The sequence below is a fragment of the Monodelphis domestica genome, chromosome 2 (genome assembly GCF_027887165.1).
Source record: "Monodelphis domestica isolate mMonDom1 chromosome 2, mMonDom1.pri, whole genome shotgun sequence".
Classification (NCBI taxonomy): Eukaryota; Metazoa; Chordata; class Mammalia; order Didelphimorphia; family Didelphidae; genus Monodelphis; species Monodelphis domestica.
The window spans coordinates 329,094-355,141 of record NC_077228.1 but is presented as its reverse complement, the minus strand read 5'-3'; the positions used below and the strand labels follow the sequence as shown (position 1 = coordinate 355,141).

General features: G+C 48.4%; 1 protein-coding gene and 1 long non-coding RNA gene across 6 annotated transcripts in view; both read right to left on the bottom strand.

Moving 5' to 3' along the window:
- USP33 (ubiquitin specific peptidase 33) overlaps positions 1-2,063 on the bottom strand; it is a 25,117-nt gene extending 23,054 nt beyond the window's left edge. Inside the window, 1 exon segment of the mRNA XM_056820188.1 lies at positions 1,635-2,063. Coding sequence (XP_056676166.1) covers positions 1,635-2,063 — 429 coding nt within the window.
- Positions 2,064-5,368: 3,305 nt separating this feature from the next.
- Positions 5,369-25,955, bottom strand: LOC103102438 (uncharacterized). 5 transcript variants are annotated; one of them, XR_008915965.1, is made up of 5 exons: positions 19,037-25,955; positions 18,452-18,609; positions 18,032-18,248; positions 17,547-17,666; positions 5,369-15,722 (listed from the first exon to the last, which is right to left on the bottom strand). It is a non-coding gene; the product is annotated as an uncharacterized LOC103102438 (long non-coding RNA). The 5 variants fall into 5 exon arrangements; XR_008915964.1 differs by having other exon boundaries at positions 17,547-17,681; positions 19,604-25,955; XR_008915961.1 differs by having other exon boundaries at positions 19,604-25,955.
- Between the last annotated feature and the right edge of the window lie 93 nt (positions 25,956-26,048).

The following is a 26,048-nucleotide window of genomic DNA, read 5'->3' as shown; positions in this document are numbered from 1 at the left end:
TCCTCACAACAAGCTGTGAGGTAGGAGCTATCACCAACTGCATTTTACACATAAGGAAACTGAGTCAGGCAACATGGAAGAAGCCCACTATGAGCCCAGTGTTCTAGCCACTGAGCCGCCCAGCTGCCAAATCAGGATCGACTCACCTACTTCTCTGTGCCAGGCAGCGGGCTAAGCCCTGCCAATCAGTCAAGCACTGGCAGGGCATCTTCTTTGAGCTAATGACAGAACCTCCTAGCTGCGGCCTCGGGACCAGTCACTAGACCCCGCTGGCCTCAGTTTCCTCACGTGTAAAGTGAGCTGGAGAAGGTCGTGGCCCGCCACTGCAGGGTCGCTGCACAGGGCTCCTAAAGAGCCAGACAACTTTCTCTGGGTTCGAGCAGGCAACTGCCAGCTAGAGAAAACCAGGCCACGGGGTCTTCTGGGTGGGACCTCGTGCCGTGGCTTCCACACCAGCATCCCTCCTGGGGCTCCTCCGACTGGATGCCGCAACATCCTTGGTTGGTTCCTCCTCCAACTCCTGCCCCAACAAGGGTGTCCCCCCAGGCTGCCCCTGGATCCCCTCTGCTTCTGCACACAGAGATCTGGCGCCAAGCCCGGAGCCCCCTTCTGGTCCCCCACACTGAACAGCCCCACCCGGATGCCCCGTTGGCACCTCGCACGGTGCCCGTCTCCCCAAATACGAGGCTTACAGAGTGTTGCTGGGAAGAACCAAAAGCCCCACCAGAAGGCTGGGAGGGAGTGAGGAGAAGGAGCCAGGCCGGGCTCTCCTCTCCATCTGGCTCCCCGGAAGCTCCGTCGCAGACTTGGGGGTCCCAGCGAGAGCCCCCCAAACAGCAGCCTGCCCACTGCTGTGACTTTCTCGTGCAAAGGTTTAAAAACGGAAGGAGGCAGATGAGGGCCCCACGAGGAAGAGGCCGGCCCCTGGGCCACGGGGCTTCCAGCAGCGTCGGCGCCGGGGTGGGGAGGGGCAGCCACTGGACAGTGGCCAGAGAGCCAAGCCTAGGGCAGGGAGGAGCCAGGTTAAAGGGGAGCCCGGGGACCTCCTAGCTCGGGGGACCCTGGCGAGTCACTGCAGCCCGCATCGATGCGAAGACGAGGAACCAGACAGCAGGCGCCCGCTTCCCTGCATGTCCACCCCCTTCCTCGGGCCTCTGCCTCCGGCCACCTCGACCCGTCCAGGGGCTCCCCAGCTCCTGCACTCTCCATCTGGTTTATCTGTGGCCCGAGCCCTAACCCTCCTGTCCAGGGAGAGGCCACGGGGGAAGGGACTCGCCCAGGGTCACACGTGCCCCTTGTGGCCGGCCGCATCTCCCCCATCTGGTCCCTCCAAGGGGCCTGCCCCTAATCTGGGCCTCCCAGAGCCTCGCTCTCGGGTCCGAGAATCCTGCCGGACTCTCTCCTAGCAAAGGGGTCCAGGCTGGCCCCTGTGAGGGAGGTCCAGGTCCTGACAACGGCCTCCAGAGGCCCAGCTGGGGGCCAACAGCCAGACCCCAAGATCTTCCTCCTGCTGCTGCCTGGGAGCCAAGGCCATTTTCAGAAGCCGTTCTTGGTAGTGGGAGAGCCTCCAGGGTGGAGGAACCCCAGGGTGCTGCCTGCCCTCCCTCCCCCATTCTCCCAGTGGCACCACCCACACTGGACCTGGCATTCAAGGCTGCAGCAGGTAGTGGGGGCGGGCACAGCAGGGCCAAGTGCTGAGCTGAGCCTTCCCAGAGGGCCCCCCGCTCGCTGCAGGCTGGTTTCCCAATGGGGGCCACACAAGGAGTCACCGGGAGGGGGTGGGAGCCCCAGTGCTGAGTCCCCCCAACAGGGATGGGGGTGGGGGGGTGCATCCCAGACGGCGGACTCTCCCGGCTTGGTCCCTCCCGGCTTCTCTCCTTCGAGCTCTCTCTAGAGGAGCCCAGAGGCCCCGGGCCACCCCCGCGGGTGACCCCCAGCCAGCCGGCCCGGGACCCACACTGCCCACCCGGCGCCCCGACCGGGTGCCGCCTTCCTGTCCATTTCTCGGGGGAGGAGCCTCCGAACTCCCCCTCCCCCTCCTGTGTCGCAGGAGGCCCAGCCATTCCCAGCAGCAGATCCAGCTGGGGGGGGCGGGCATCCTGGGCCGCAGGACACACACGGCCAGCGCCTCCTAAGTGCCGGCACCGGCTGGTCGTGGCCCCCCGCCGCGCACAAGGGCCCGCCGGAGCCCCGCCTGACGCACCCTCCTCACCCCCCGGCCTCCTGCTCGCTCCCAGGCTCGTCCTCGCTCACCCTTCGCTGTAGCGGTCGCGGTCGTGGTCGCGGTCACGGCTGCCCGAGATCGGCGCCGTCTTCCCGGCAGCCCCGGCCCCAGCCCGCCGCCGCCGCGGCCCCGCCTCCAGCGCCGGCCACGGCCCACGGCCCACGTAGGGGCCCACGTCCCTTCTCGTCCCGTCTCCACCACCTCCTCCTCCTCTTCGTGCCTCTGCCGCTGCTGCCACCCCCGCCGCCGCTGCCGCCGCCGCCGCCGCCGTTGCCTTCTTCCGGGGCCACGGGCCCAGCCGGGAAGGGCGGGGCGAGAAGGGCAAGGGAGGGGAGGGGCCGGAGAGAAGGGGGAGGGGGAGAAGGTAGGGGGAGGGGAGGGGTCGGGGTCGGAGGGAGGACGGGAGGGGAGAGTGAGCCCCGCCCCCGGACAGGCACACCAGGACCCGACGGAGAGGGAGAGAAGCCCCGCCCCCGAGCAACTGGGCAGGCGCACACGGTCCGATGGGAGGAAGGGGGAAGGGAGTGAAGAACGAGCCCCGCCCCTGGGCAGGCACACCAGGACCCGAGAAGAGTAAGGGGGAGGGGAGAAGAGAGCCAGCTCCGGCCCCGAGCAGGCGCACTAGAACCCGCGGTGGAGAGGGAGGGAAGCCACGCCCCCGAACAACTAGGCAGGCGCACACGGTTCGACAGGAGGAGAGGAAGGAACGAGCCCCGCCCCCGGGCCGGAGCGCTAGGATCCGAGAAGAGGAAACCCCGCCCCCGAGCAGCTGGGCAAGCATATGCCGCCTGGCGGGAGGAGGGGGGAGAAGAGAGCGAACCCCACCCCTGGGCAGATGGACAGGCGCACACAGACCCCGGAGGGGGAGGGGAGAGGAGAATGAGTTCCATCCCTAGGCGAATTGGTAGGTTCAGAGAGCTCCTAAGGGAGAGAAGATAGCAAATCGAGCCGGCTGGGGTAAAGAGCGTGAAGGGGTGGGGCCTAATAGCCAGCCGCCCCACCCCCCAGCGCCTGGTTCTAGTCTCTCTCCTGGCCTGGAAGCTCGAATCCTTTCTTTTGGCCACACAGAAGGCTCTCGTCAATGCTTACTGCTTGCCCGCCTCCACCTCCACTGCTTTGCTTTGGCTTCCACCTTGTCTGGGCTGGCATTTATTGAGCACCAGCTGTATGCCGAGACCTGGGGCCTGGGCTGGACAGCGTCCCTGCATGCTGGATGGGCGTGGTTTGGTCCAAAGACCAGAGGAACGTGTGTGCAGTCCATCGGTGCTCAGAGGCAGAAGGGCAGCTGTGTCGGAGCCCTGGGCCTAATGTGGCCCCAAACGGGCCCCAGCTGTGTGACCCTGGGCAAGTCACTTTCCCTCGATATGCCTCAATCCACTGGGGAAGGAAATGGCCCACCCCTCCAATCTCTTTACCAGGAAAACCCCAAAGGCAGGACTGGCCGTGAGTCGGACAGCCCTGGACACACCGGTGGCCTCTCCTAGGAAGACAAACAGAGACTCACATATGTGCAGCTTGGGGGTTGGGGGTGATGGCTGGCGTGCGCTCTGTGGGTGGAAGGGAGGGGGAATGCGGACCATCAGACGAATCAGGGATGGCTGCTCCAAGGAGGTTCTGCCTGAAGCCAACCTAGCAGGAAGAAGAGCTCTCCCGGACCCGGATTGAGGGCAGTGCGATGGATGGACACCCGAAGGATGGCTTGTGGGGATGCACGGAGGCAGGTGATGAACCTTCAGGGCTGGGAAGGGATCGTAGACCAGTTTGGCTGACACCCAGAGAGAAGGGCGAAGTCATTCTTGTTCAGTGGTGGGCAGAGGTGGAGGGATTGGTCATTTCCTTCTCCAGCTCATTTGACAGAGGAGGAAACGGAGGCAAACGAGGTGAAGTGACATGTCCAGGGTCACGCAGCCAGGCTGGATTTGAACTCAGGGCTTCCTGACTCCAGGGCACCATTTGAAATCATATAGAATTAATGCTGTCAAGGAGAGGGCAGCCATATCACTTGATCCTCAAAGAGGGGACAGGAAGGAGGGGGAGATCGGTTTGTGTTCCTAGAGCTCCCCAGGGGCTATGCAAAATGACCAAGACTTGAGCAGGTCTGCTTCTGACACCCCTTTCCGTGTTCTCCCGGAGGGCAGGGACTATCCATTCTCTGTCCTCAAAAGCCCCGTCTTGGGCAATTCCACCTCATGGTCCAACAGTCCAATGGTCCCTGGGAGCTGAATTCCAGTAACTAAGGGAAGAGGAGCTGGCCGTGGTGCTGCCTTTGTCTCCTCACTGCAGCAGCAGCAACATCTTGACGCTTTGGGTGGGGGGGGCCCAAGCGAGGCCGACTTGCCAATGAGATTGCTTTTCCCAGAGCCAACCCTCCTGCAAGGGACAGGAGAGTCCTGCAAAGAAACCACCCGCTGCTGCCAGGCTTCAGACAGGGACCCTGGGGGGGGGGGGGGAGCTTTGGGGAACTGGGCTCTGGCCAGCAAGAAGGGGGCGCCACGGGTTTCCCCAGTGCCTATAGGGGACGTGCTCTTCCCTCCAGCCCCCAAAGCAGGCTCAGCCTTTGCCCCAGCGCCCCTGCGCCCCTGCGCTCTGCTCCTGGACCACCTTGTGGCTCAGCTCAGTCATCTTCAGCTAAATGAAAGCTCTGGCCTGGAGCCCAAGAGAGCCAAGAGGAGACACTGGAAGTCCACCTGGTACCCTCTGAGTGAGCCTCCATTCCCGGGCCAGCTGGGGACTGCAGGAGTGAACACGCACACACTTGTTAGGAGGGCTGGGCTCCAGGGCCAGCCACGCACTCCCGGCTTCAAGCTGGCTCTGGGCAAAAGCCAATCGGCCCAAGGAGGCCTTGGCAGTGTTGGTGTGTCTCCTGCTCCCTGCAAGAGTTCTTTATCAGCCCCCGCCCTGCCCGCTCCCATGGACGATCAGAATCTCAGCTGATCTGGGAACAGATCAGCCCCCAAACGGGCAAGGATCCAGGCTATCTGAGGTGCGAATGATGGAAGCCGCTGCCCATGGCAGATACTGGGCCTGAGACCTTAGCCAATGACAGCCTCAAGAGCCACTGTGCTTCGGCACACATGGAAAATGAAGATCAGGCAGTGGTGGAAAATGGGCCATTCCCTAGAGAAACGCCTAGCCGCACTCGTCTTGGTTTGAATTTTTTTTTCATTTAATTCGTTAATTTAGAATATTTTTCCACGGTTCCAAGATTCCTGTTCTTTCCCTTCCCTCCTCCCCACTCACCCTGTAGCTGACGCACAATTCCTCTGGGTTTTACATGTGTTGTTGATCAAGACCCGTATCCATATTATTGAAAATTGCCCCAGAGTCATTATTTAGAGTCGACATTCTCAATCATATCTCCCCTCGACCCATGTGATCAAGCAGGTGTTTTTCTTCTGTGTTTCTGCTCCCACAGTTCTTCCTCTGGGTGTGGACAGTGTTCTTTCTTGTAGATCCCTCCAGGTTGTTCAGGATCACTGCATTGCTACTAATGGAGAAGTCAGTTACATTCGATTATGCTACAATGTATCAGTCTCTGTGTTCGATGTTCTCCTGGTTCTGCTCCTCTCACTGCATCAGTTCATGGAGGTCATCCCAGTTCACATGGAGTCCCTCCAGTTCATCATTCCTTTGAGCACAATAGTATTCCATCACCAACAGATACCACAATGTGTTCAGCCATTCCCCAATCAAAGGACATCTCCTCATTTTCCAATTTTTTTGTCACCACAAAGAGCGCAGCTATGAATGTTCTTGTACAAGTCTTTTTCCTTATTATCTCTTTAGTGTACAAACCCAGCAGGGTTATGGCTGGATCGAAGTCTTTTAGGGCCCTTTGGGCATAGTTCCAACTAGCTCAATTCACAACTCCACCAGCAATGCATTAATGTTCGACTTTGCCACACCCCCTCCAGCATTCATTACTTTCTGTTGCTGCCATGTTAACCAATCTGCTAGGTGTGAGGTGTTTTGATTGGCATTTCTCTAATCAGGAGGGATTTAAGATACTTTTTACATGCTTATTGCCCCAGCTGCATTCTTAAAAAAACTACTAGGGGAAAAGTCCTCACCTGTGCAAAAGCATTTCCTTTTTTTAACCCTTACCTTCTGTCTTAGAGTCAATACTGTATATTGGCAGAATAGTGGTAAGGGCTAGGCAATGGGGGTCAAGTGACTTGCCCAGGGTCATACCCCTGGGAAGAGTCTGAGGCCAGATTTGAACCTAAGACCTCCCATCTCTAGGACTGGCTCTCAATCCACTGAGATACCCAGCTGCCCCCGCAAAAGCATTATCAACAAAGAATTGGGGTGGATTTTGAATCCATTTGATAAAAACATCAAAATGCACTCCAAGCTTCTGCGTGACTGGTGGATGGGACTGAAGAATGAATGCCCTTCCTGAATGGATCTGTGGATTTACGTGGGGTTTCTCCAAAGCTAGGACGGTTGCATGTGGGGTGGGGAGAAGCCTAATAAACAGTAACCCCCATAAAATGAAATACAATGCAATACAAATCCGCCCCTCATTGCCTACTGGACTCTGAGCTGTAGGCAAAAGCCACTTACCAAGACTAACCTCTCTTATTAGAACTGCAAGCCTTGTTCTCCTTGGACAGTGAGTGTCTACACAGCCAAAGCCCCTTCATAGCTAGGCACATCGCTCTAAGAGGAGTTTTGAAGTACAATGCAAGGATTTTTGAAGAAGAAATATTTTACAGTCAGGATTGAGCAAGGACCCAGCATTTCGAGACCAGCTCAGTGAATCGGGTGCTTCATCAACCAGGACAATCGGGCACCCTTGAAGAAGTTTCCTTACATCATTCACACCCTATTGGACCATCCCCTCTCCCTTCCAGCTGACTAGAGGCCAAACTAGCTGAAGTAACTCCAGTCATTAAGGAACCATTGACTGAGTAATCCAAGAAACCTTTTCCATTTGGCCCCTTCGATCACATCATCAGGACATGGGGAAAGAGGTGGCACTTGTGAGATGGATCCGTCAGTGGCTCCTGGCCCTTCTCGCCTCACAGAATTGGAGAAAGACTGGTGGGGGGCCTCTTGCAGATTTGTTCCAAGGCTTTAGGCCACGATAATTCCTCAGTGCTTTCTTGTTATTCACAAAAGGTAGTGGCAAGGAGGGGAGTGTCTGCTTCCACAGAGTCCCTGAAAGCCAGAGGGAACAAGGAGAGCTGTGGTATTAACTGAAAACGAGGCAGAGATCAAATTCCTCTCTAAGAAAATGAATAGTGACAAAGATAGACAGCTTGGTAGAGTGGATAGGAAGCTGGCTTATGCATTAGAAAGACCTGAGTTCAAGTCCTGCTTCTGATCTATACTGTTTATAAAACCCTGAATAAATCATGATGTCTCTAATTGCCCCTAGAAGACCCTCTGAGACTATAAATTGAAGTGTGTTGCAAGTAGACATTGGCAAAGGGACTTTCACTCTGGATGAAATGACAGGTGTGGTCAAAGTCACATGAACTATTTTAATATTTGGGGTTTTTTTAAACCCTTTACCATCTATCTTAACATCAATACTATTTATTGGTTCCAAGGCAGAAGAGCAGTCAGGGCCAGGCAATAGGGGTTAATTAAGTGACTTGGCTGGGTTCAAAGGTCAGATTTGAACCCAGGACCTTTCATCTCTAGGCCTGGCTCTCAATCCACTGAGCCACCTAGCTTCCTGCTCACTATTTTAATGTTAAATGTAAATAGACAATATTCCCTCATATATAGAAAATGATTGTTGTAACCCCACAATATGCTACTATCAGAAATGTTTTCTATCAGGGGAAAAATGGGGCATGGTTCTAAACAGCCACCATAGACTAAACTTCATCATGGTACAGTGCGTGGAGTACTGTCATTGGGAGTCAGGAGGCCCTAAGTTTAAAGATGACTGCAGATATTTACTAGCTGAGTGACCATGGCAAGTCACTTCACATCCATTTGCCTCAATTGTCTCAACTGTAAAATGGGATTGATAATAGCACTTTACCTCTAGGGCTGTTGTAAGGCACAAATGAGATCACATTTGTCCAGCACTTTGCAAACCACAAAGTGGTCTATAAATGCTAATGCTGGCCAAGACAGCAGAGCGCCTGCAGCCACCCAGCTGAATTCTCCCAATATTCTCCTCCAAACAACTTTAAAATTATACTTGAAGTCCAATTCTGGAGTAGCAGAGCCCACAAAAAGTTGAGGTGAGACCTTTTTCCAGCCTGAGAAAACTTAAGAGGCTGGGAGAAGTCTGTAACATCACGGGGTTACACCACGGTGTCCAGAGCCCACACTTGGGGCGGCAGCAGCTTTGACAGCTCTCAGTTTGGACACAGTGAGGGGATTGGACTACTGGTCAGAAAGAGATGTCAGAGGGCTCCTTGCTGGCCCTGGGCTCAGCTGGTGCCAAATGGCAAGTCTATTACCCGTAAGCAGTTCTGGGTTGCAATTCCAAGGTGAGGAAGAGCACTGGTGGTCAGTCACAAGGGAGCAGGAGCTCTGGTCACAGTTCCAAGGCTAACAGGAGCACTAGCACTTGTGGCTGCACGAGACCGAGCAGAGACCTGAGAGTGTGAACTACATCGATCCCAGGATCTCATAATGTAAATCTTGAAATTTCTTAGACTTGTGAATGTTAAAAATTTCCACATTGAGGAATCCTCCATTGGAACAAATTCCCTACTGGAAACATTCCCCATTTTGATGTGAGAACTCGCCAGGATCAAAAATGGGAGGACCTCTACTCCACCTGTACTTAAGACTGCTTTAGGAGAGAAAACTCCTTGCTAAACAATGAAAGTACTTGGACCCATGCTTATGATGAAGCAAGGAGTTCTTTGAGCCATGTCTGTTTTTAGAATTGATACAATGGGATGCTAGGTACCTATAAAGGTCGGGCAAGTTTTCTCTTAATGAGATTAGTTGACTCAGCTGTGTTTTCTCTGGTTCAGACTTACTGAGGGGATTAGTCGACACAGCAGCATTTTCTCTGGTTCAGACTTACTGAGGAGATTAGTCGACTTAGCAGGAATTCAGATGGGCAGGTCTCGCTGGAGCTCCTCTGAGGGGACTCTGTCCCTCTGGAGGCTCTGGAGAGAGGCCCTTTGGAACAGTCTCTGGCTGGAAGGCTCTTTGAGGAGGACTCTGGCTGGAACTCTCTCTGGTGAAGTCAGCTGAGATGGAGCTGGCCTGCTGTCACTAGAATCCTTGCTTAGACAGACCTTGTGGTGAGTGATAAAAGACTGACTGACTGATCTCTCTCTCTCTTAAGAGTCAGGTCTAGGCCATGTTGGCTTAAGGCCTTTCGTACTTATTTCCTTTTTCTCTCTTTCCTTTAATTACTTATTGTATTATTAATTAAAATCTCTATAAAACCCAGTTGACTTGGGTATATTGAATAATTGGGAATATTTCCCTGGCGACCACCTTATATATTGATTTAAAAACAAGACACTGTAGTGGAAACATATTTCCTGCGGTCAAATTTACTCACCCTCTCTTTATCTATCACAATTTATATCTTCCACCATTTTAACTCACTACAGTTTACAACCTCAACTCTTTTAACTGCCACAGTTTATGGCAGACAACTATTTTAAATGTTACAATAAAGAACACCCAAAACTTGCACATCCTCCAAGAGCATCACTCTGAGAACAGCAGCCCCCAAAAGCCTGAAGCTGGGCACAGTGCTTCTCCATCCCTAGGCAAGCAGAGCCTAACTTTAACCTCAAGATCAGTCAGGAAATAGACTGGAAAAATAAGCAAAAGAAATAAATAACTTGATCATAAAAATGCTACAGTGGCAAGGAAGACCAAGGCTCAAACTCAGAAGATTGGCAACAATGTAAAAATTGCTACCAGAAAGACCCCAAAGAAAAATACTCATAGGAGCCAAGACCAAGAAGAATTCTTGAAAGAATTCAAGAAAGAAATGGAAAAAGTAGAAGAGGAAACAATAATGATGCAAGAAAATGATAAAAAGAAAACAACTTGGTAAAAGAGTCACAAAAAGTCATGGAAGAAAAGAATTTGGGGGGGGAAGAAATGGTCAAATGAAGAAGAGATATAAAATCTCACACTAAAATAATTCCTTAAAAACTCCAATTGGATGAGTAGAAGCAAATGACTCTGTGAGACATCAAGAAGACATAATAAACAAAGCAAAACAAATGAAAGAAAAAGAAGAAAATGTGAAATAACTCATTGGGGGAAAAACTGACCTGGAAAACAGATTTAAGAGGGATAATTCAAGAATTATTAGACTACCAAAATCGATGATAAAAAACAAACAAACAAACAAACCCAGGGGGCAGCTAGGTGGCTCAGTGCATTGAGAACCAGGCTTAGTGGGTGAATGGCCTGGGTTCAAATCTAGCCTCAGACATTTCCTAGCTGTGTGACTTTGGGCACATCACTTAACCCCCATAGCCTTATGGTCCTTATTACTCTTCAGCCTTGGAACCAATACATAGTAGTGAATCTAAGATAGAAGGTAAGGGTTTAAGAAAAAAGAGCTTGCACCTTATATTACGATTATCCAGGAAAACTGCCTCAATATCTTAGATTCAGAGGGCAAAATAGAAAAGGAAAGGGTGCACCAATCAACTACTAAAAGAGATGCCAAAATGAAAACTCCCAGAAATATTATAACCAAATTCCAGAGCTTCCAAAGCAAGGAGAAAATATTGTAAACAGCCAGAAAGAAATAATACAAATAGCATGGAGCCACAGTCAGGATTACACAAGGTTTAGTGTGTTCCTCATTAAAGGTGATGTTGGAAGGGAATCTCTCTGCATTATGTCGCTTTGTTTGGCATCATCAATCAGTGACCTGGAGGTCAAAGACAATTGAGATGTGTAGATATAGACAAAATCTCAGAGAAAGGATGTTGAAACCAAAGAGACAGGAAACTGATCCCACAGACACTGCTCCCCTGGGTGGTGCCAGGCAAATTAAGAAACTATGATTGGTTCCTGAGATATGATAGATCAGTCCACAGTGAAAGGAAGTATAAACCAGAGAGACAGGAAGTGACATGGGAAAAGGGTTATAAAAGGCAAGTCTGGAGAGCTGAACAGACACATCTGCATTGGATTAATTCTGCATTGGTGGCTCAAGGAGTTCAACTTTGGTGACTTGCTTGGGTTGAGAAGACCCTGGCCAGAGACACTGGCTTTTTGGCTCTTCTCCTGTCTTTGGTGGGATGCTCTCTTTGGTAAGACTCTCTTCCTCAGCATCAGATTCTTTTACTTGGTGAAATGCTTGACTGGAGACACTCTCATGGTAAGATTTGCATTCAGATTCACACTGCTTGTCTGGAGGCACTCAGATCCAGACTTGTAGTATTTAGCTAGACAATATATTCTACCTCCTTTCTACATTTCCCTCTCCTTACTATCTCTACTTTTGCTGTAATAAAGCTACTAAACTTACTAACATACTCACCATTTAATTTTTAATTATTGTAAACAATGACCACAACTTTTTATAACTCTTAATTTGACCTAAGCCAATTTTAACTCGTACACTATCACTACTTTGATATAATAAAGTTAACAAAGTTACTAGCATCCTCATAATTTAATTTTAACTATTACAGTGTGGATGACTTGGAACATGATATTTTGGCAAGCTAAGAAGCTAAGATTATAACCAAGAATAACCTACCCAGTAAAACTGAGTATAGTCCTTTGGGGGTGGGGGAAGAATAGCTATTTAAGGAAATAGGGGACTTTCAAGCATTCCTGATGAAAAGACCAGAGCTGAATTAAAAAAAAATGACAAGTACAATATTCAAGAGAAGCATAAAAAGGTAAACAAGAAAGAGTAATCAATCATAAGGATCTCAATAAAGTTGAACTGTTTATATGATGGGAAAGTGATTCATATAACTCCTAGGAACTTTATCATTTTAAAAATAATAACATTTTATTTCTCCCAATGACATGTAAAAACAAATTTTTAGCATTCATTTTAAAAATGTTGAGTTCCAAATTCTCTCCTTCCTTCCCACACTTCTCCACTTCCTGAGACAGTAAGAAATCCATATAAATTTTACATATGTAGTCATGTAAAACATTTTTCCATTTTAGTCATTTTGTGGAAGAGATCTCAAACAAAAAAATAAGAAAATGAAATGTAGTATGTTTTGGTCTGTGTTAAGACTGCCAGTTCTTTCTCTGAAAATAAGTGGTATTTTTCAGTATGAGTCTCTGGTATCATCTTGAATCACTGTATTACTGAGAATAACTAGTCATTCACAGTTGTTCATCAAAAAATACGGTTGTCATTCTGTATACAGTTCTGGTTCTGTTCATTACTTCACATTAGTTCTTGCAAGTCTCTGCAGGTTTTTCTGAAATCATCCAGTTCATCATTTCTTGTAGTTCAAAAGTATTCCATCACCATCATATACCACAACTTATTCAGCCATTACCCAATTGATGGAAAACCCTTCAATTTCTAATTCCTTGCTACCAAGAAAAAGCTGTTACAAGTATTTTTGTATAAAAAGCTCCTTCTCTGATCTCTCTTTATTTTTAATCTCTTTGGGATACAGATCTAGTACTAGTATTGCTAGATCAAAAAGGGTATACACAGTTTTAGAGCCCTTTGGGAATATTTCCAAATCATTCTCCAGAATGTTTGAATTAGATCACAACTTCATCAACAATGTATTAAGTGTCCTAATTTCACCACATTCTCTTCAACATTTATCATTTTCTTATGTCAGAGGTTGATATCTCTGAGTTTATCTTAGATAAAGATCTGAGGGCCTTCCTCAGAGGTCGAATTCTCATGGTCTGTCTGAAAATGGGCCCAAGTGCCCTCACCTCCACCTTCTTTGAGTTTCCTATAACAAGATTGCTGACTGTACCATGATCCCCAGATGATTCCTGTAACCATTATTTTACCCAAACCATTATCTTACCAGGTGCACTATCTATATTCTTGTTACACTTTCCCATGGCCCTTTGTCATGGGCAATTGTTTATAATTCCTGTGGTCTTGACCTTTAAAAGTTTTCCAGTTTGTAATAAACTCGAACCCAATGCCACCAGCATTGGGTCCCTTCTGACCCCGCACTGTGATTGTGACTGTGATTCACCCTTATCTTCAGGTAAGGTCCTACTTCTACGTTTGAATTTTCTCTTATTATTTTCCCCCTTCCTTACCTGCGGAACTCTGGTCCCAGCCCTGCCCCCCCCCTTTGGGGCTATTACATTCCTATTCTGTCATATTGGCCAACCTGATTTTTGAGTACACATCAGTATTGTTTTGCTTTGCATTTCTCTAATCAGGAGTGGTTTAGACAATTTTTTATATAAGTGACTTCTGTTTTTTCATTTGAGAACTGACTGTTAATATCCTTTGACCATCTGTTAATTGGAGGATGATTTACATTTTTATAAATTTGACTTAAGAACTTTATTATTAGAGCAATTAAAGACTTTACATGGACAGAGGGCATGGGTCTGAATCAATTATGTTAGAATGGTTTCCAAAAGAAATGAAGGGTGAGAAAGAGGAATTCACACAGAAAAGGGAGAGGTAGAATGGGGAAGATTTTCTCATTTAAAAGATGTGCTCAAGGAAGAGCTTTTACAGTGGTGGGGAAAATGAGGGAAGTGAGCAATGCTTGATCCTTGTCCTAATCAGAATTGGTTCAAAAGTACACACACATATATATATATATTCATTTGGGTATCAAAATAGATATTCCAATAGAGAAATATGGTGGGGGTGGGGAGGGTCAAGAAAAGGGGAAGAGGATGTTAAAATGGAGGATAAATTAAAGGAAACAGTAATCAGAAGAAGACTTTTGAGGAGGGTCAGGGAGTGGGGGAGAGAAATGGAAGAAAATATGATGAAGGGAAATACACAATATTCATAACTGTGAATATAAATGGGATAGGTTAACCCATAAAAAGGAAGCAGACAGGAGAATGGATTAGAAACCAGAACCCAATACTGTTGTTTATAAAAGACACACATGAAACAGAAGAATATAAACAGAATTTAACAATATGCTTCAGCTGAAATAAAAAAGGCAATGGTAGCAATTGTGATCTCAGATAAGACAAAAGCAAAAATCAACCTAATTAAAGGAGCCAATTGGGGAAATGTCATTTTGCTAAAAGTTGCTGTTAACAATAAAGTAATATCAAACATTTTTATAGCATGTTTCTTTGGTAAAGGCTTCATTTCTCACGTAGAGGATTGAATTAAAATTAAAAAAAAGAGCAATTCCTCAACTAATAAATGGTCAAAAGCTATAAAGAAGCAGTTTTCAGATGAGGGTATCAAAGCTATTTATAATCATATGGAAAAATGCTCAAAATCACTAATGATTAGAGAAATGCAATTTATACCAACTCTAATACCTCATACCTATCAGTAATAATAAAATCCAAGGGAATGAGAAAAAATAGGTACACTAATGAATTGTTGATGGAGTTGTGAACTGGTCTAACTGTTCTGGAAAACAATTTGGAAGTATACCTAAAGAGCTATAAAACTGTACATACCTTTGACCCAGAAATACCTCTACCAATTCTGTATCCCAAAGAGATCAAAAGAAAAGGAAAAGGTAAAAAAGTAAAAAAATATTTATAGCAGATCTTTTTTTTTTTTTTTAACTCCTCGCCTTCTGTTTTGGAGTCAGTACTGTGTATTGGCTCCAAGGCAGAAGAGTGGTAAGGGTTAGGCAATGGGGGTTAAGTGACTTGCCCAAGGTCACACAGCTGGGAAGTATCTGAGGCCAGATTTGAACCTAGGATCTCCCGTCTCTAGGTCTGGCTCTCCATCCACTGAGCCACCCAGCTGCCCCCAGCAGATCTTTTGATGGTGGCAAAGAATTAGAAATGAAGGGAATATTCCTCAGTTGGGGAATGGCTGAACAAGTAGTGGCATATAATTGTGATGCAATACTATTGTGCTGAAAGAAATGATACAAGGGGGCGATTCTGAAAGGCATGGTAAGAACTACATGAACTGATGCAAAGTGAAGTGAGAAGAACCAGGAGATCATTATGCACAGTAACAGTCATGGTGTGATGATGATCAACTGTGAAAGCTTAGCTACTCTGCTCTCTACAGTGACCCAAGACAATTCCAAAGGATGCGAGATGAAAAATGTCATCCATCCACCCATCCCCAGAGAGACAACTGAGGAACTCTGAGTGCAGATTGAAGTAGAATTTTCTCCCCTTTGTTTATTTTTTGCTTTTTTTTTGCAATAGGGCTAATGTGGAAATATATTTTACTTCATTTCTCACATAGAGTTGATATCATCTCGCTTGCCTTCTCAGTGAATGGAATTTGGAACTCAATACTTAAAAAGAAAAGGGCCAAAAATGAATAACTACAAATTGTGTCTGAAAGGATCATTTTCTTTATTTCGGAAAGAAAAGTTCTAGTGTGTGTACTTCAGAGCCATCTGGAATTCTCTGCTGGATAGCTGATAAGCTAGAGTTCAAGCACAAAAGCATTCTGAAAGAGAGATCAACACAGAAGTTACCTCATGCTTAGAAGAAGTGCAGATTAAGAAAACCTGCCAATTGGGGATGTTTATTTGTTCACTACATTTGTGGCAAAGTTCAAGCTATCCTCATAATCCTAAGAGAAGAAAGTCTTGATAACGAAATGAAAAATGAACATTTCATCCAGATCTTAACATTTTGTTCAGGATGAATTAAAATTGCAGGCCAGAAAGAAGTTACAAGTTGGAGCAGTATTGAAAAGATGGCATGGAGCTGTCATTGGCAGAGCCTCCTGAACTGCTGCGTTCCCAAGGGAAGATGGAGAGAGTCATGGCAGAGATGCCGTGTCCGGGCAGCTTGTACAAGCACTAATGATCCTACCAGGGGTCAGCATGTTCCTATGACGTGGTAGGAGAGAGGCAGCCCTGGGGTGTGCTGGTGGCACTTTGTGCAATGGGCATCCAAGCGAATGAAGCCAAACAGGAAGGCGCTCTGATTAGTGAAGAAGCTGGTGATGGTTGTTTAAGGAGGGAGACAGAAAGAGAACTGTGCATGGGAGGAGAGAAGGAGGGATGTGGAGAGAGAGGGGAGGGGGGAGAGAGAGAGAGAGACATAGACAGAGACAGAGAGACAGAGACAGAGAAAGAGAGGGAAGGAGAGAGAGAGACAAAAAGAGGGAAAGAGAGAGAGAGAAAGAGACAGAGAGGGAAGGAGAGAGATAGAGAGAAAGAGAGAGAAAGAGACAGAGAGGGAAGGAGAGAGAGAGACAGAGAGAGAGAGAGAGCAGGAGGGAGGGGGGAGAGAGAACCACAGCCTGAACTCCAGCTCTGCCCCTTTCTCCTCTAGTGGTCTTGGGCCATTTGTAAAGGAAGGGCTTGGGCTCGGTGAACTTGGAGGTTCCCTGGGGCTCCAGATCTATGATTGTCTTGTTGCATGAGCCTCTGAACCTTCTCTTGGCCCCAGCCTGGAGTGCAGGCTGGGGACACAGAGCTCAGCACTGTGAATCTTAAAAAATACTCAGACTGTAGCTTAGAAGATTTGGTTAAGCTTCTTCACTATTGTAACAATGGAGATACCTGATCAGGAATGTATTGGGAACTTTTAACATTACTCCACCCTACTCAGACAGTGCCTTAGGAGAAGATAAAGTTGAAAACTCCTGATTGAACAATGAAGGTACTTAACTCATACCTTATAGTGAAGCTAGAACTTTAAGCTAGATCTATTTTTAGATCTAATACAAAAAGGTGTTAAGTACCTATAAAGGTGAAATTAATCATAAAAAGTAACTCACAAGTTACTCACAAGTAACTCACAAAAGATGAGCTTAACAAAGAGGTATGAAGTACTCAGAAGATATAATCTAACCAGAGAAGGTGAAAATCAAAGGAGGTGAAATACTAAGAAAGGGCAGTCCTGGGAAAAAGCGTCTACTGTGATTGGTAGATGTGAAAATTTAGGGGAGATGACATAAGAGAAAAATTTCTTTAAAAGGAGGCGAAGGAACAAGTTCAGGGACAATTGAATTCAATTTGGAGAGTAATTTCAATTCGAAGTGGAAGAACGCAGCTTGGAGACGGTCTTGTGGTGAGTGATAAAGACTGATTTGGTCTCCCTTAGGCTCAGGCCTAGGCCTTTTTCTACTGCTTGGCTTAGCCTGAGCTAGAGCAGTTTAAATTAATTCTCTCTCTCTTTCTCTCCTTCCCTTAATTCCTTCTTTATTAATTAAAATCTCCATAAATCCCAGCTGACTTGGGTATTTTCATATTTGGGAATTTCCCATGGTAACCACTTATTTTAGATTTTAAGTCAAAACACTAAAAATTATCCTTACAGTTTTGGCCTTTACAGCACGGAGTTCTCCCCTTTCTAATGCTCGAATTCATAAGCCCTCAGCAGTGTTCTTCCGCCACAGTGATTGGTGGTTGATAGCTATTTGACAGCCGGGCAGGTCCTAATGTGGTTAAGTCTGAATAATTGGAATAAAATTGCCCCGTCCCCCAGAGGACACACTTTCCCACAGAGCCTAAGGGAAGGAGCTAGGCCGAGGTGAGCGGATAGGTGGTGCAAGGGCCAGGATGTAAGGGCTAAAAATTAAAGGGTGGGACTCAATGTCCCAGAGAGCGAAGGGGGGAAAATCTGAGATAGGGTACGGTGAGATGTCTAATCTAACATACTCTGGCCCCTGGCTCAACCCAGGCAGGGCTGATTAGGCCACAGCCTTGAGCTTAGGGCCCAGAATGAATAAAGCAAGGCCTTCAGCCACGAAGCCTATTCCTTCCAGAAAATCCCAGAAAGCAGTCGGCCTTTTTCACTCACCCACATGGTTGCTCAAAGGGAGAGATTTAAGAACAGTCACACCGGGTCCAATAAGTAGATTCTTCGCCAGTCTCCAACTCGAACTCAGAACTCTGAAGAACGAAGAACTGCCCCTCACAGGAAGTTGTAACTCCTTTTAAAGACACTTCTTTGCATCACTTCCTGTGCCTTCCTCTACTTTTATGTGGACCCATTATAGCTATAGTTTCGATTAGGCCTGCCCAGGGGGAAGTCAGTGGTTTCTGATTTGTCACCCACTTTTGCACAAGTGGGTCACAGACCTCCCCCACTCAAGTATAAGTGGGGTGGCTATGCTTCTGGTGATTAAATCTACAAACGGGCTGGGGAGAGTTAATCCCAACTTCACAAGTGGCAAAGGGGGGATACATGACTTTTGGTTGATGGAAGCACCTCCCCTACCTTTGGGGGGTGCTCACGAGCTTCCCTTTAGGCAAGGAGTAGCTATTTGGTGGAGGGTCCTGTAGTGTCTTGTAACTGACTTGCCTCAGTGGTTCCAATTTGCTTCTAGATCCCAGAGCAGACTGCACTCTTCACTGGTGTTTTGGGAACCTTATTAGCTGCCAACCAAAAAAGGGCAAATCTCTAATTATCTAAGTGATGAGGTTCTTCTCCAGTTGAGGGGGGATAGAAGAAGCTGAGGGCTACTGCTAGCCCTTTTCTCCCCCCTTTGCAGATTATTTGGGGGGGCGTGCTGGGGGCTTCCTCTCTGCTAGCAGACATTCACATTTCTCATCCCAGACTAGCTCCTGCCTTTTAAACAACACCTACAGCATGGAATCAGCTTCCTTCACTTATCTAAGCAGAATGGCTGTCCTATCTCACTGAGATGGCTGAGATGGATTGGCTGATTGCTTGATTGACTCAGTAGGGGTGTTTAGATTATCCCCATCTTGTTGCCCAGCAAGCCAATGAACTGTTCACACTAAAGGTATCAGGGCTGGGTGGTGGTCAGGCCACTGATTAACTGACTTCCTCCATCCTCACCCCCCGATGGCCGTGATCCTAAGCAAGAAAAGGAGGTGACAGTCTGTGCACAGGCAGAGCAAGTGATTAGTCCTGAAAAGTGCTTATAAAGAAAGCGGAGAGCCAAGTGGTACCTGACAGATAACAGAGAGGAGATGATATAGGGCAGTGATGGCAAACCTATGGCATGGGTGCCAAAGACGGCATGTAGAGCACTCTCCATGGGCACGTGGCCACCCCCTTCTCCCATTTGTTACTAGAAAAGCAGAGGGACTTGGGGAAGCTGCTCCCCTCCTGCCTCCATTGTTCCTGGCAATGTTTTTTCACATCCCCCACCCCTCCACCTAATAGCCTGATGGGAGCACCCAGAGGGTAAGGTGGGCGGCTCATAGGTGGCAGAATCCTCTAGCCACTTCCCTCCCCCCTCTACACTCTCAGAGGACATTCCTCGCTTCACTGGCCCCTCTGGCCAGCAGCCCACTTCCTCCCTCTCTTGTGTAGAGTATGGGGAGGCAGGACACACTCCAGTACTTGATGGGGGGGCGTGTCACTCAATCTGGGTGGTGGGGTAGAGACAGGGGCCAGTACCCCATCTCTGAAAGATTTGCCATCACTGGTACAGGGGCACCGAGTGGGACAGAGGTGCAGAAGCCATCGGGAGATCTGCTATTCCTGTTCCAGGAAGTTGGTTTGTCTTTTCTTTTTTCCAGCGGAGTGGGTGCGGTGAGGGAAGGCAGATCCATTTCTGTTCATTTACAAATCAGCAAGTGGGCGACCACCACAAAGATGGCAGCTCCGGATCATTTCTATCACTTCCTCCTTTTCCTCATTAGCAGAGATCACTCTGGACCAGGAATTATCTCCCAATCAAGGGAGGGGCTTTGGGAAGGGTCTCCAGGACTCTCAGGGCCACTTGGGCCACCCTTGGAGAGCAGCTGAGAAGCAAGCCTGAGCCTGGGGAGGGAGAGAAGTCTAGGAAGACTGTACTCATGAAGTCACAATGCCTGGGAATACTGGGCCATTGCTGCGGTTCCAAGACCCACATGGGCAGTGAGAGCTCTTTGGGAGAAGCCAAGGGCCACAGCGTGTGGCTGGGAATCTGCGGACGCAATTTTGTGCCAATCAGTTGAGCAACACTAAAGAGAGTCCTGATTCGCCATGGGGAATGAGGAATGCCCTGTGCCCCCAAGAAGGCGATTATTTCATGAATTATGGAATAACTTTAATTATTCACTATGTAGCTTGCTGTGTCTCTCTTTACTTGCTTCCCATGCGGAATAGAGAAAGGATGCTTCATCCAGGATTATGGAGTTCTGGAGATGCCAATGTCTGCTCCCCTTTCTAATATCCAACCCTGCCGGGTTACCCTTTGAAAAGACGAGCCCTGGATGTGTGGCCCTGGGCAAGTCACTTACCCCCAAATGCCTAACCTTTGCCACTCTTCTGTCTGACAGAAGGTAGAGGTTAAAGACAGGGAAGAAGAGACGCGCAGGGTCAGAGGACGACAACCCTTCCTAATAGAGGGTGAGCCCATGAGGAGAGCTACGGGTGACCCCCATCCCACAATGGCCACTCTGGGAAATCTCAGGCATGGCTTCATCCACAGGTTTAAGTTCCCAAAAAGCTGATGCAGCCATTGAAACGAGACTTTGGTTTTCTGGTCTGCTGAACCACTGACGTATGACCGTCACGAGAGTAATCGTTCATATCTATACGGCACTTCCTTTGTGGTGTGCTCAGCACTTTACAAAGAGGACCTCTTTGATTCCTCACAGCAGCCCTGGGAGGAAGGTGTTCTTATTTTCCCCTTTTACCCCCTAGGAAATTGAGGCAAATAGAGGTTATGTGACTTGCCCAGGGCCACACAGCTAGGAAGTCTCAAATCCCAGACTTGAACTCAGGTCCTCCCAATGCCAGGTCTGGTGTTCTGTTCACTGTCCCCCCAGTAGCCTCTCACATTTCAATGAGCAAAGCCTGAGCCCAAATGTGTCCTTAGACCACCACAGCCTTATTCCAGTTGCTCTTCCTATTTGAAATGGAGCTGGCTTCTGTGTTACCTTATCTAGTTTCTTACTAAATAATGGTTGCTTCCTAGAATTGAAGCCTTTGTTTTGGGGCCTATTTGTGGTCCGTATGCAGAATCAGAACCTGAAGTGGAGACAGCTGAAAGGGTTAGACCTACGTGGGATTCTCTTTTAGAGCCTCAGTTTCCTGATTTGTCAGATGGGGAGAAGGGTCACATGAGCAATGAGATAGAGGATTAGACATCTTCTCTGATCCCCAGAATCTCTCAAACCTCTACAAACTGAAATTATGCGCCAAAGAGAAAGCAACTTCAGCCATTTCCATGGTCTAGAATACCCAGAATCCAAAGAAGATTGGCTGGAGGCACTCTGTGGGTCACTACCCAGTTCAAATCCTAGCACAAGCACAAGCTGACAGAACAAAAGACATTTTACCTTGAGATCTCAGAAGTCATCTGATTGTCGCCTTTTACTTCACAATTCACAGTTCTCCAATTCATTTTGAATTCACAAACGAGGAGCCATTTTACAAATCACTTGGGGCTCGGAAGTGGGAATCGAACCCAGGTCTTCTGACTATAGAGTAAGGCTTCCTTCCTAGGAGGGTCTACCCTTATAACTAAATAGTATAACCTCTTAAGTGTCAAGAAAAGGTCCCGATACCCACACATAGGCGGGTCAGTTTCCCCCAGGTCATCTTATCATCAGTATGGGGTAGTGCTTGAAGGCAGATAAAAGGCTGACTGGAAGATATGTGTGACCAGGATGATTTAGAGCTAACCATCACCTTGGATGCCATTGTACTTAAATTCCTTTTTTTGACCTGAAAGCCCCTCCCCCCTTTTCCAAACCCTTACCTTCTGTTTTAGAATTAATACTTCCAAGGCAGAAGAACAACAAAGGCTAGGCAGTTGGGGTTCAATGACTCAGCCAGGACCACAAAGCGAGGATGTCTGAGGTCATATTTGAATCCAGGATTTTCCATCTCCAGGCCTGACACTCTATCCCCTGAGCCACCTACTTGTTCCTCCAACCCTCCTTAGTTTTAGTGCCTTCCCGCTTTTAATTATTCACTATCTCTCTATCCTGCCAGTAGCTTGCTGTGTATCTTTTTTTGCTAGTCGTCTCCCCCATTGGACAGTGTGCTTTGGGGGCAGGAATTGTCTTTGGCTTCTTTCTGTAATCCCAGGGTTTAGCATGGTGCCTGGCATGCAAAAGATGCTTCACAAATGGTGACTGCTTGCTTGCACCACTCTTGGGGGTTCGCCACCTCTGCTGGGCATCATTTCCACTGGATCCAACTCTTGGCTCCTGAACTATTCCCTCCTACCATCTGCAGGTCTTGGCTCTCCCTAGGGCCCTCTGTTCCTCTTGGGTTCCCTTTGCCCGGGGTCTAGTGGCTAACAAGCTTTACCCAACCAAGGGAGGGCCAAGGTTCTTTTAGTGAAGAACTGAGTGCCGGTGCCACTAACAAAAGGAAATAGCTAAAAGGAAGTAAGTCTGCTCTTGCCATGCCTTTTTGCCCAATATCAGCCTGAGAGATGAAGCCCAAAGCAATGATCTGCTTGGGGTTGGGGCATTCCTTTGAACCCCACTGGCATTCTGGCTTCCCCAAGCCCTTCTTGGAAGCCCATCTAATGCAAACCGGACAGGAGCTGTGGACGGCTGGGAAGACTGGCCTGCCAGCAAGACCAGAAGGAGAGAAAGCTGGGGAGGCTTGGTTTTCACCCTTGGGCTCCATTCCTGGCTTTGTTATCCATATTTGACATCGTTGGCTGTTCTAAAGTACTGGACTCCACACGCTCTGCCCCCCGTCCCTCCTCCACAGCAAACAACAGTCCCACAGGCTAATGGGTAGGTAGCTAGGATCCCAGGTGAGACACCACAGAGCTTTAGGCCTGTTGAGTTGTGCTCTTCCCATTCAAAATGGGGCAGAAGGGGAGCTGGCGGGACGGGAGAGGTGGAAAAAGAGACTGCATAAACAGTGGCACAAGAACTCCAGACTGGGTTCTCAAGGTTTTCTGCCACAAAGGGTTCTTTTTGGATTCCTTAATGAACTAGCTACGGTCATTCTTTGCCATGGCCTCCTTCTTCCTGTCCCTGGAATGTGGAAATTTGGAGAATTTGCCAATGGAGGGCTGTTAAGATGGTTCAGCTGCTTCTGTCCACAAATCAAGATTGTTTTTGTATCTGGGGTATTATAAAACTAGTCTGCAGTCTGTCTTCCCTCTGAGAACAGTTTCAGTGCTTAGTCAGTCCTGTAGCCAGTCATGATCTAGCTCCTTGGGCAGCAGAAACACAGGGTAGGAGGGTGGGGTCTCTTCTGAGGTCTCACAGCTACCTCCCTCCATTCCTGTCTCTTTTCAGATTGGCTGTGTCCAAATTATGGGCCTGGGGGTTGTCCCAGGGCAGAAAACACTGTGGCACTCTTTGTTCTCTGGGTCATCTCCATGGATTCTTGATCTTGGAATCTACTAGGGGAAAAAGGACCTTGACCTAAAAGACTAGGCAAGACCAGGATCAATTAGAGGTTGTGGGTTGCAATAGTTGCCATGTTAGCACTTACCAGCTACCTAATATATACTCTGGCCCTCAATTTTATAAGGATGACATTAGAAATTAGGTCTTGTTATATTAGTTTAGAGATAAGAAGTAGAGAAGCTGCCTTGAGAAAGAATTGGCTGAGATCGTATCAATTTCAAATGTTGACAGTTTAACGGTTTTTCTATGACAGTTACTCTCTCTGGGTATGACTGTAGCAGTGGGGAGAGCAGGTGACACCTTTTCTTCTCTGTCTCTCACTGTCTGAGGTAGAGGGAAAGGAGGGAAAGACCTGAAGAAGCGAAGTGTTTTTCTTTTTTCAAATTGGGAAACACTAGTGACTGTCTTGCTGTTTTCGTAGATTGTTTTAGCTCAGAGGAGAACAAAGAAAGACCCAGTCAGTCTTTGGTCTGGACTCTGAATCTGCTAAGGCTCAGAGTCCTAACTTGCTTCTTGTTGAGACTCAACCAGCTGGCCTTTGTTATTTTTATAACTTGGAGATGAAGTTAAGAATTTGAAGGATTAATAGTGGTAGTTTCTAATTAGTAAAAACTTGGGGTTCGTCAGATCAGGAAGGATCAGTGTAGCTTGTGAAAACAGGAGAAGTAGGTTCCTTGTGGAACCCGGGAGTTTTATTTGGGAGAAGTTAGACTCCCTTAAAGTTGGAAATCCCTTTTTCTGTGTGTACTCTCAGCAAATAGTTTATTTTATGTAACAAGAGTCTCCTTAGTGTCCTTGTGCCTGGCCCTGAAGAGAAGTTCTTAGGAGTTTCACTTCACTGACATACACTGAAGATACTTTGTAAGCACAGCAAGCAGAGGATCTAGTCAGTTTATAAATCAATAATCAATCCATTGCTGTATTATTTGTACAATCTCCACAGCTAGAAAATGGACTTAGTGTCTTGAGAAGATCTCTTCTAGCTCTGTTAATGATCCATATGTGGGTCCAGCACAACAAGGACCTGTGGTATGTATAAATGGAGATTTTGGGCCTTTGGACTTTGTCCCCCATAAGTCCCTGGATATTGCCCAAATTCCCCCTTCCTGCATGTCCCCCCCCCCCCACCTTTTGAATTTGGGTGGGATAACTCTTCCCTCTTCCTCTTTTTTGACCTGCCATGGGGCTGAATTCGGCCAGTTCTTTTGCTTTAGTTGTTAATAAAACTTTGTGAAATGTAATGTTTGGTTATTGATTATTAATTTAAAAAGCCACAGTTACCTGTCCAGGGCAGCTCTTACCCTTATTCCATGAACTCCAATAGCTCTCCATTTTGTACTTTATATCCTCTGGGCCAGGCTTCTTAGGCATTAACCTCCTCCAGGTACTCCTTGCTGTTGCTCACACACAGTGCCCTATCTGCGAGCCCTTGCAATGACATTGCCTCATCCCTGGCCCTTCTGCAGGAGGCCTTGCCCTGCCCTCCCACTGGCAGCCTGGCCCCTCCAAGGCTCCTTTCCATCTGCGCCCTGTTGGCCTGGGATGGCCCAATCCAAGGCCTCCTTTTGGAATGGCAGCTCTTGAGAGTCAGAGTCAGGAGTGGGCCTCAGAAGTGCTGGCTCTCTGGCTTGTTTGATGGCGAAATGTTGGTGGAACTGAACTGACTTCTAGCTACAGTGTCTTGGGGGGGGGGGGGCTGGCCACGCCTTCTGGAGCAGTAGCCTTTCATTTTCCAGTCTGAGTCTCAGGTTCTCAGTGGCCTCCTCTCCACCCCCAGCCTCCTGGGCCTCTCTTCGGCCTGTGCTGCCGTGGCTCACTCTCTCTTCCTTGAGCCTCTCCCTGCCCCATTCCTGGCCGCTCCTCCTCTGGACCTCTCATTTCGTCTCGTCTCATCTTCTCCTTCCGTCCTGCATTCCTGGGGGAATCCTATCGGCTGCTCCATGCGCCAGGCCACAGCTCCAGCTGCCTTCCAGACATGTCCCAAATGGGCCTCTTCCTCGGCGCCCCGCCCCAGCCAATATGGCGGCCAGGGCTGGGCCCAAGTCCTCAATGGCGCCTTCTCCAGTGACTGGGCCAAAGTGGCTCTCCCCGGCTCCCTATGGCGTGCGCTACGCACGACATACATGCGTACATGCCCTGCGTGTGTTGGGGGCGAAGAACACGAAGTGCTGGGTTCGGCATTCAAAGCCCTTCCTAACCCAGCTCCTTCCCTCGTTCCTGGCTTCGTCCACCTTGCTCCGCCCCGAAGCCCTCCATCCCTGGGCTCTCCCGCCTCCCCGACTTCCTTTGAGTCCCAGCGAAGAGGCCCCTCCTCCGGGAAGTCTTCGCGGCCCTCCGTGGCTCCTGCACCCTCGGTCTGGAGAGCTCGCTCTTCCGGGGCCAGGTCTAGGATGTAGGGATGGCAGCGGTCCCGCCCTCCAAGAGGCTGAGAGGAGGGACGGGGCGGCGACGAGGAGGAGCCTGCGCCGCCCCGCCCCTTCGGGCAGGTGCTTAGGCCCTCAGCGCCCTCTCGTGGGCGGGCCTGTGTG